This window comes from Malaclemys terrapin, chromosome 23 (assembly GCF_027887155.1).
Source record: "Malaclemys terrapin pileata isolate rMalTer1 chromosome 23, rMalTer1.hap1, whole genome shotgun sequence".
Lineage (NCBI taxonomy): Eukaryota > Metazoa > Chordata > Testudines > Emydidae > Malaclemys > Malaclemys terrapin.
Window position 1 is genome coordinate 14,439,062 of NC_071527.1, and position 10,791 is coordinate 14,449,852.

At 54.0% G+C, this 10,791-nt stretch overlaps 1 protein-coding gene across 1 annotated transcript; it reads right to left on the reverse strand.

Moving 5' to 3' along the window:
* Nucleotides 1-1,989: 1,989 nt before the first annotated feature.
* ASF1B (anti-silencing function 1B histone chaperone) lies at nt 1,990-10,586 on the reverse strand. Its single transcript, XM_054012593.1, has 4 exons — nt 10,408-10,586; nt 6,888-7,003; nt 4,441-4,617; nt 1,990-3,608 (listed from the first exon to the last, which is right to left on the reverse strand). The coding sequence occupies exons 1-4, from the start codon at nt 10,514-10,516 to the stop codon at nt 3,411-3,413; spliced, it is 600 nt and encodes a 199-aa protein (XP_053868568.1). The 5' UTR covers nt 10,517-10,586; the 3' UTR covers nt 1,990-3,410.
* Nucleotides 10,587-10,791: the final 205 nt, after the last annotated feature.

Consider the following 10,791-nt stretch of genomic DNA (forward strand, 5'->3'; position numbering starts at 1 on the left):
AAAGATGTGCAAGGGAAAAAAAATGGGAAAAAATGGATGCTTGTCCCTAAATCCTCCCTCGGGCACCCAAAAACAGTTTCTTGTACAGCTTCGGGGGCTAAAGCAAAGCATCAGAGAAAGTTCTAAAAATCCTCTAGCACAGAGTTTAGTCACGTTTACTGGACTCAGCCAGAGCTTTAATACAAAGGTGACCTTGAAAAGATCCATATAAAATCAGGCGCGTTTCTTTTTTTGATGGAGAAGTCAGGCTTGAAAAGTTGGAAGTTTTACTGCTTGTTTTTTTTTTTAAGCCTTAGAAATAATCAGAAACACTCAGCTGGGGCTTCCCCTGGTTTTGATTGAAGATCAGAGGAAAGTTTGTGACGGAGCCTCTTGAGAAGGAGACTTTAAAGAGGAATGCTTCCTCGCTGGAGGTTTCATTGATGTTCAGTAGGTGTTTACAAAACACCAAAGGGTCTGACACAGTTTAAGGTCCTGTCTATGCTGGGATCACATGTCCAGGATAAGATGTTGTCTGACCATGCACTAGAAAGCCGCAGCTATTTACTGCTCAATTGTGCCAGGTGCTGTACAAACCCTGAACAAGATTTTAAGATGTTTGGACACAGACCATCTAGATTTAAAAGTGATCTAGTTAAACTGATGCAAAGCCCTAATGTAGACACACTTAAACCAGTTTAAGCCTCATTCAGACAGATTTAGCCGGCACCGGAACGTTGGCAAATTAAGCCACGTGTTTCCATTAGGGGTATGCCCTGGTTTAACGATAGAGTTCAAATCTTGTTAAGCCGGTGCACCTGTCTAGCATGCACCTGGCAGTCATGTACCCCAGTGTGAGCTGGGGATGGTCATTGCCATTTTCATTTAGTGAGATAAGATAGGTAGGTGAAGTAATATCTTGTAGTGGGCCAACTTCTGTTAGAGAGACAAACTTTCGAGCCACAGAGCTCTAGATGCCGTGTGGCTCAAAGGTTGCCTCTCTCACCAACAGTAGTTGATCTAATAAAAGATATTACCACACCCACCTTGTCTCTCTAATATCCCGGGACCAAGGCTACGCCACCACTGCATGTTAATTTAGTAGCATTTTTCCACTTCCCATGCACAAAGCACAGCTTTAAGGGAGAATCCAACCCCCAGACATGATTTGCGCAACGGCTTTACACCCCTGGACTTGAGGTTTGCCCTGGTGGCAGCAACACCAGTGTGGACACAGCTCGCCATTCCCTCTTGTGATGAGCCTTTCGCCAGTTCTCCCACCTAGGCAGGAACTGAAATGTAACCTGGGAGACACAGGCAGAACACGCTTGGCAGCTGATGGATAAAGCATAGAAGAGGGCACATACCCAGGCCTCTGCAGGCTGCATTATTGTGGAGCCTAGAAGTCTCAACTGAGAGGCTGCACAGACAGAGTGTGTGACAGTCTCTGCCTCATACAGCTCACAGTCTAAATAGACAAAGAGTGGGAGGGGAAACTGAGGCACAGAGGGGTAAGGGGCTTGCCGAAGTTTACACAGAGTCAGTGGCAGGACTAGGAATAGACCCCAGGACTCGTGTCCCATCCACCACACCCATTTCTCAAACTTTGCAGGTTGGCAATCCCTTACCTGAAGTCAAAAATTTTTACGACTCCCTCCCTCTCTCATGTTGACTATAAAGAATAAAAAAAGCATTGGTGAGGATAATGCTAAGCCCGCATGTGCGTGGAGAGGCTGGCAGGATACTTACCTTGAAGAGGACTGGTACATAGGTTGTCAGGGGGTGAGATTCTCTTTGCTTTAGATGGCAATAAGATTTTTCAGTCTCAGGACCCCCCACACTCAGGGTCACGACTCACCAGTTGACAGACCGTACCGTGCTGCTGCTGAAGAACGCTGCTGGCATAGCCCCCAGCCAGCAGCACCACGACTATGAAGGAAGCGGGTGAGGCGGGGCTGCCAGGCCCCGCGCTGACACCACGCCGTTTGCTCCAGTGCATGAGACAGCAAATCGTTCCAAGAGCTTTATTCCTACGTTGACTTAAGACACTTTCAATAGTTAAAATGAAAAAAAAAAATTAAAAAAAAAATGTATGCAAAGAAGACTCCTACCACATCAGAGAGGGAAACAGACAAGGTCAGAACAGGGCACTTCGGAACAGAACTGAACTAGCGAGTCCCCCAAATAATCTCTCTTTTCCCCCATGGAGGCTGGTGGAGGGCTCAAGATCCCAGCTGGGTTTGTAACTGGCCATTTACTCTAGAGAGCGACTAGGATCTCCATCCCACAGCCGGCTAGGCAGGGGCACGCTCCATTCCGGATCCGGCTGCAGACGTTTCCTAAGAGCGAGGGATCAGTCTAGCGGAACAGAAGCGGGTTTCCTAGCGCAACACACCAGAGCCGTAGGTGTGGCCAGAGCGGCGTTATCGCAGACTCTTCTTGAGGGTGAAGGAAGGAAGTCGATCCATCAGGAGGCTCTGATTCTAACGCACCCTAATGCGGATCAGACGGCTCTTTGCCACGCGGGGGTGCACACCTCCACCCCTGAGATCAAGCTATGGGATCAAGGGCTCTGTACGTTGGTGCCCCTTCACCCCAGGAAGGGCTGTATACAGGAGAGGCCAAGAGAGATGCTGGAGCAAGTTGTGCCCCAGAGGAGCTGGTAGGATCATGATGTGCCATGGCTAGGATGATATGCTGTCTGATGCCCCCCTGGGGGAGGAGGATTCAATCCTCCAGCTGGAGGGAGCTGCTCTAGAGTTACTGGGACGCTCCCAGGAGGAGGAACCCCCAGGCAACAGAGCAGCGGCAGTGCTGGAAAGCCACAGTGGGCAGCATGGGGCTGGAGGGGAGAGCATACGCCTGCCCAGCTAGAGACAGCGAAGGAGGGGTCTGACGGGGGCCCGCCTCAACTGCGGCCAAGGATACCAGGCAGGTGCATGTCATGGCTGGAAGGAGCAGAGCTGGGTCACCGCGGGAGTGGGGATGGTTCCCAAGGGAGCTGGCTCACATTCCCGGCAAGCCACCCAAGTCCCAGGGGCTCCCTGAGCGGAGGACCTGATGCAGGGGGAGTGGCACTAAGTGCTTGTCTAGAGTGATTCCTACAGAGCCAGCGGTGATTGGTGCAGAGACAGAAAGTGGGGGAGGAGCCCAGCAGACCTACAGCTCCCATTCCTCCCTAGCCCAACTGCAAAGCAGGTGCCCGCAATCTCCTCAGGCAGGCTAAGGGGAAGGGCCACAGTCAGACACCCAATTGGTTAGGAAAAGGCATTAACCCTTTAGCTACCCCACTAGAACATGTCCAGGTTTCCCCGCTGATACCACTTCCCCGTAGTACTTGGATGCAGCCCCCGTGAAGCCAGTCAGATCCCTTTCCCCACGCAGTGGCTGTATCCTTGCGCTCCCGTGTCCAGGTCTGGCCGTGCCCCGGATCACATGCAGTCCATGGAGTTCTCAGGTAGGATGCCGAGGGCAGTGCCCGGCCCCTTGGCGGAGGTGCAGCTGGCAGACAGCATGCCCTCAGGCTCCGGGTCCACGTTCTCGATGTCCTCCATCTGGTCGCTGGGGCCGTCCCAGTTGATGTGGAAGCGGGTGACACGGGGGTTGGAGGCCAGAATGTTCCTCTGCAGCTAAGCAGAGGGAGGAGGAATCAGACAGCTGCAGGGCTTGTTATACAGCCATCTGGGGCCTAGAGACACCTACCAGCCCCCCATGTTAAGGGATAAGAAGTAGGGCCTTCCCCCAGAGAGCGTACCCTGGCCTGAGCCAGTTGAGATGGGAGGGTTGGACAGCGCTGGGATATAACCAGGAGTCAAGGCTTTTCTTCCTTAGCTTAGTAAACGTTTAAAGCAGGGGTTCTCAAACTGGGGGTCAGGACCCCGCAGGGGGTCGCGAGGTTATTACATGGGGGTCACAAACGGTTAGCCTCCATCCCAAACCCCGCTTTGCCTCAAGCATTTATAATGGTGTTAAATATATAAAAAAAGTGTTTTTAATTTATAAGAGGGGTCACACTCAGAGGCTTGCTATGTGAAAGGGGTCACCAGTAAACAAAGTTTGAGAGCCACTGGTCTAAAGTACCAACAGCCTTGCTGTACAGAGGGAAAAACTGAGGCACAGCGTAGCAGGGAAGTGACTTGGGCAAGGGCATACAAGTCAATCAGTGGCAGAGCCAGGAAGGGAACCCAGGTGCCCTGACTCCCAGTCCCCTAGCCAGGGACCTCGAGCCTCACTCTTTCCCTAGCCAGGCATGGACCAAGAGCTTGTAATGCCGCACTAGGGCTCAGAGCGTCAGAGAGCTCCCTGATCCTAGTTCCCGACCCAGCTCCTCACGGGGTGGGGGGACCAGGACTCTACAGTGGCAAGAGCCTCCTTGTCCAGAAGGCCCGAAGGGCCCCTTACAAAGACCCCATGGACAGGGCAGGGCATGAGTCAAGAGCCCCCTCTGCCAGCTGCTGGTACCTGGGAGAAGTCTGGCTTGAGGGGTGGATTCTCCCGCAGCTCGGGGTCCGTGTACTCGTTGTTGACGTAGTAGCCCACGCGGATGAACTCTTGGCCCAGGTAGGTACAGGTGATGAGCACCACAGTCACCCCCACTGCGTCGCTCTCAGGGATCAGGCTGGGGTTGGGGGCTTCGGCCTGGAAAGGAAGCGACATCCCCGCCCCGGGGGGGAGATCAGAGAGCATGTCAGAGGGGGACCAGAGCCAGTCACATCGGTGAGTTTTTAAGGCCAGAAGGGACGACCAGATCACCCTGTATGACCCTCTCTCCATCACCAAGCCCAACTGCCCAGATCAAACCAAACTATGGGAGACCCAACGGTTGAATGCCACAGGAAAGTTTTTGGAAAGTGCACAATTTCCTGGTGCAAGTGCTGGAGGAACCAACTAGGGGCAGAGCTCTTCTTGACCTGCTGCTCACAAACAAGGAAGAATTAGTAGGGAAAGCAAAAGTGAATGGGAACCTGGGAGGCAGTGACCATGAAATGGTCAAGTTCAGGATCCTGACACAAGGAAGAAAGGAGAGCAGCAGAATACGGACCCTGGACTTGAGAAAAGCAGATTGACTCCCTCAGGAAACTGATGGGCAGGATCCCCTGGGAGAACAACATGAGAGGGAAAGGAGTCCAGGAGAGCTGGCTGTATTTTAAAGAATCCTTATTGAGGTTGCAGGAACAAACCATCCCAATGTGTAGAAAGAATAGTAAATATGGCAGGCGACCAGCCTGGCTTAACAGTGAAATCCTTGCTGATCTTAAATCCTAGATCGTCAGGCTCAACGGGTAGCGATCCATGGCTCCATGTCTAGTTGGCAGCCGGTTTCAAGCGGAGTGCCCCAGGGGTCTGTCCTGGGCCCGTTTTTGTTCAATATCTTCATTAATGATCTGGAGGATGGCGTGGACTGCACTCTCAGCAAGTTTGCAGAGGACACTAAACTGGGAGGCGTGGTACGTACACTGGAGGGTAGGGATAGGATACAGAGGGACCTAGACAAATTAGAGGATTGGGCCAAAAGAAACCTGATGAGGTTCAACAAGGACAAGTGCAGAGTCCTGCACTTAGGACGGAAGAATCTCATTCACTGTTACAGACTAGGGACCGAATGGCTAGGCAGCAGTTCTGCAGAAAAGGACCTAGGGGTCACAGTGGACGAGAAGCTGGATATGAGTCAACAGTGTGCCCTTGTTGCCAAGAAGGCTAACAGCATTTTGGGCTGTATAAGTAGGGGCATTGCCAGCAGATCGAGGGACGTGATCCTTCCCCTCTATTCAACATTGGTGAGGCCTCATCTGGAGTACTGTGTCCAGTTTTGGGCCCCACACTACAAGGAGGATGTGGAAAAATTGGAAAGAGTCCAGCGGAGGGCAACCAAAATGATTAGGGGGTTGGAGCACATGACTTATGAGGAGAGGCTGAGGGAACTGGGATTGTTTAGTCTGCAGAAGAGAAGAATGAGGGGGGATTTGTTAGCTGCTTTCAATTACCTGAAAGGGGGTTCCAAAGAGGAGGGATCTAGACTGTTCTCAGTGGTACCAGATGACAGAACAAGGAGTAATGGTCTCAAATTGCAGTGGGGGAGGTTTACGTTGGATATTAGGAAAAACTTTTTCACTAGGAGGGTGGTGAAGCACTGGAATGGGTTACACCTAGGGAGGTGGTGGAATCTCCTTCCTTAGAGGTTTTTAAGGTCAGGCTTGACAAAGCCCTGGCTGGGAGGATTTAGTTGGGAATTGGTCCTGCTTTGAGCAGGGGGTTGGACTAGATGACCTCCTGAGGTCTCTTCCAACCCTGATATTCTATGATTCTATGGAAGAAAACAGGAGGGACTGAGGTGCTGGCGATTGCAAGGCCCCTGCAATGACTGGGAATTGATTTAGTGAGATCTAACCAGACGAGACGAGCAGGGACCCCTGCGCCGCACTGAAGAGGAAGGCGAATAACCATCAAGGTCCCTGCCAATCTGCTGGGTGGGGAAGAGAGATTTCTTCCCAACCCCAAACCTGAAGATCAGTGTGACCCTGAGCATGGGAGCAAGACCCACCAGCCAAGCATCTGAGAAATCCGTACTCCATCAGGGTCCCAGCCCACCCTGTCCACAGTCTGTCTCCAGCGGTGGTCAATCCCTGATGCTTAAGACGAAGGACAAAAAATAACCCTGAACCACACTGGGGGAAAAAATTCGCTTCCTGATTCCCACAGGTTAACATTCCTCTCTGCAGACATCACACTCGGAAGGGTCTTCACCACCATAACAAGGCGTTGCCCATTTCCCCTGCCTCCCCACCCAAAAATACTGCTGCAAATTAAGGGTCCCCAGCTGCTTTGGTTGCATTTCACCCATCCAGTCGCTTCCTAGCCCCAGACCAGGCCCTCTAGCCCCACCCACGTCTCCCATAGCTGCCTCTTACCTCAAACACAAACATGTGTCTCCCAGCTGGGACGGGCCCCACCAGAACAGAGTCGAGCACCTGGTCATACTCCTCGCTCTCCGCAGAGCCCACATAGATGATCTTCCACTCCAGGTCTGAAAGGGAAGGGGAGCACGGTGAGAATCGGCAGCAGCCCTTGAGTAATGCTGGGGAACCAATTCTGCTCTGGATTTATGCCAGCATAACTGAGCACAACACCCAGATTTACACCAACATGACTGTCTGACCCTGACTCTTGTGTTCCCCAGCCAGAACTTAATTATCAGTGTCCCACAACCACCTACAAACTCAAACCCCTTTGTGCTGGGCACTGCCCAGACATGCTAGGACACCACCACAAAGCAGACAAGACAAAGGAAGGATTATTATGCCCTTTTACAGGGACACTGAGGCACGGCAATCTTAAGGGACTGTCCAAGATCAAAGTCTCTGTGGCATGGCCCAGAACCAAATTCTGATCTCCTGAGTCCCCGGCAAACACCTCAAACATGAAACCATCCACTGAGCTGCAAACTCCTTCCCTTCCTCCTGCCAACCCTTTTCTTCGAGGGATAGGGATCACAGGGGACCCCAGAAGGTTAGATTCTGTAGACCGCCAACAAGAGATGGGAGATCGTTTGGCAAGAGGTGAGACCAAAGCACCGACCAGAGTCTCCGACAGGTGCAGCCCCAGTGGAAAGGGAGCCAGACTCTGTTACGAAGAGCGGACTTTGCTCTTTAAAGCTCATGAGAGATTTCCTGATTATGACCCAAGGCCAAGGGATCTTCTTAAGCATTGTCTGCACTCAAGGCTGCACCAGTTATGGCCAGAATGGTTTCATTACAAGCCCCCATCTGGCTGTCCAGTTCCATCTGCTGTTCCTTGTCCGATACTTAGATCGGAAGCTCTTTGGGGCTGGGGCTTCTTTTTTGTTGTTTGTACAGCGCCTGGCGCAATGGGGTCCTGGGTCATGTTACCTCCTGTGTGCTCTTAATTTCATTTACATTAAGCTCAACTCTGGTTTTAAATCAAGTTAATACAGGCACAGGAACTAGGGTTGCCAAGCTGTCCATTCAAAGGGATGAGTTTCAGCTCCGAGCAGGATCTGCCTTCTTTTGCCAAAGCCTGGTACCCAAACCTAAGAGGCGCTCAGGCGTGTCTAAGCCTGAGCCAATGCCAGGCCTATGCCCCCATGCACAGACATCAAGCTAGAAGTGTGTATAGGCAGGCGGGCAGTTTCCACTTCCACACCCGAGGGAAGCGTGCCATGTAACATGTAAATACTTCCCAGGAGACTGGATCAGGGCCGCCTTTGCCAGGCAGAGTGATGCCACACAGCAGGGGGAGTTTGGATTAAGGGGAATACATCGTTTCTCAAAACAAATCAGAAACAGCAGCTTTTCACATACAGAAGCTGTGTAATTGGGGATGCGTTATCCAGAGATTACATAATAGGCTAGAGTAGCTCACTAACGCAGGGAAGCCTTCCCTGAGGAACAAACTGCGGCATATAACCTCAAGTCCCCTTCCCAGAATAGAGAGTAGTGGGGGACGATCCCACACAAGCCCCTAAGAGCAAGGAATTTCAGTCTGATGGAGGACTGATCCTTCCCTTCCCCCCAGTGCACTGGAAAGCTTATCCAATTGATTTGGCAGACAGGTTACCCAGAGCAGCATGGCCCTTCCTGTTTGGAGAAAGATCCCCCCCACAGGGCAAGCTGCAGCGTAAGGCAAGCCATGCAGCGGGTGGTGCTGCCCGTATCTGGATGATCGTCCATCTTCTCTGAGGCTGTCCAACAGCTCGTCGGCGCTCCCGCTGCCCCCACTCAGCGGGGCTGTGCTCAGACTCTGCAAACAGTCTATTTTGAAACCGTCAAGCCAATGAGACACGCCAGTTTCTCAGCCCCAAAGACAGCAGAGAGATTTGGCTGCCGCCCCTCCACAGCTTTGACACCTCCTGAAGTTAAGAGGCTCACGGCTTAGGCCATAAAGGGCTTTGCAAGCTACGCTTTCCTGACAATACCGCTCTGCAGTCTGACGTCTCGCATTATCCTCACACCCTTCGGAAAGTTTCTCTTCGACCCCTGGGCTCCTTTTTTCAGGGAGAGGAGCCGGCCTCCAGAGATGCCTCAGAAGCACTCAGATCTCTTAATACAATGGTTCTAAAACTGCAATCTAAGGGCCCTTTTCCTTGATGGGCTGTTTTAAGAAGAAGGGACAGGAGGGGGATTAGGGTCTTTTGGATAGGAAATCTTAGTGGGGGAGGGCACATGAAGAACTGGAAACATCACTGCCAATATTCTTTCAGCGCCATCGCTTCGCTGTGTTAAGTAATGTCTCATTCACGTGTTTATCGCTGGCAAATATTCAACCCAGGAAGATTGGGCCAAATTAGTTCTGGCTACACCACGATCTGCAAAAGGCAGATGTTTCTGCCCCTAGGAGTCTCTACACCAGAAGGTTTATCTGGCCACAAAATCAAGCCATGTGTGTGGCCTGCTTTTCAGAAACGCTGGGCACATGTGATTCTCACCCCTCAGCAGCACCTCTCCTAATCAGAGCATAACGTACCATTGAAGCCTTGATGTTTATACAAACTGGCACCAAGCAAACAGAAATTTGCAAGCAGAATTCCCTGGGGCAGTCAGGTAAGAGTCTCATCCTCACTGGTAAGGGGCATGGCTGCGCTGCCCGGGTTAACAGGATAGTTTAGCTAAGTTACTTTCACGCCAAAGGGCTCTCTGCAGCCGGCTGAGTGCGGATCAGATGCAGAACGTGAGGGGTTTCCTCCACAGGCACCTGCTTTCCCCTCCCACTCACTTCCCCGCAGTGGCCACGTCTAGCCCCTGCATCAGCTCCTGTCTAGGCATTTACACCACTTCTGAGGCCCCTGAGGGCCTGACCCAGGCTGGAACCCAGCAGCCTCCTGCCTTTTAATAATGCCCGGCGTTTCCTGGCATTCACACGCTGCCTGCGCTTTGCGGACAAGAGCGAGTTAATCCCCCAGGAGAGCTGGGCCAGCCCCAGCCCCGTCCCTGTTCCGGAGCTGGGGAAGGGACGCGCCCCAGAGCGCACAGCACGTCAGCAGCAGAGACCAGAACCCAGGAGTCCTGGCTCCTGAACCCGGTGTATCTACCCCCCCCCCACTCGCTGGGGCAGAGGGGGGCAGGCACGGCCCATATCGGGGAACAGCCGCGACTCCTCAGCCAGGCGCCCCGGGATCCCACCCCAACCCCGCCGGGCAGGTCCCCGCCATGGACCCCGTCCCACGGGGGGGGGCTGTCCCAGAAACCCCCCAGCCAGATGGGGAGACCCCGACCCCTCCCCCCGCCTCCCGCACGTGCGGGGCCCCCCCCCCGGCCCTGGAGTGAGGGGAGGGGCTGGGGGGGGCTCACAGGTCCCAGGGCCGGAGCCGGTTCCCCCGGGCGGGGGGCAGCGGGGGGGGCCCGTTGTCGGGGCGGGGGTCGCTGGCCCGTCACTGGGGGCCGGGGGGGGGGGTCCCGGCCGGGCCGGACTCACCGTGCGGCAGCGCCTCCCCGCACTCGAACTGCACCTGGAAGCGCAGCGGGCGGCCGAACGGGCTCGGGTTCTCCAGCACCGACACCCCGAGCACCGACACGCGGGACATGCCGCCGCCGGGACCCGAACCCGCCGCCGCCGCCGCTCGCCACAAAGCAGCCCCGCCGCCCGCGCGCGCTTGCCGCTGCCGCGCGCAACCGCCGGCCAATCAGCGCGCGTCACCCGCCTGCCTCCGCCACTGCCCACCAATCACCGCACTTCGCGCCGGGACCAATGCCCGCCCGGCCCGCTCACTTCCTGCCAATCGCCACGCCCTTCCCCTCCTTCGCCAATCGGCTTTCCGGACTCCATCCCTGCCGGGAGCCGCCTGCGACCAATCCGCGT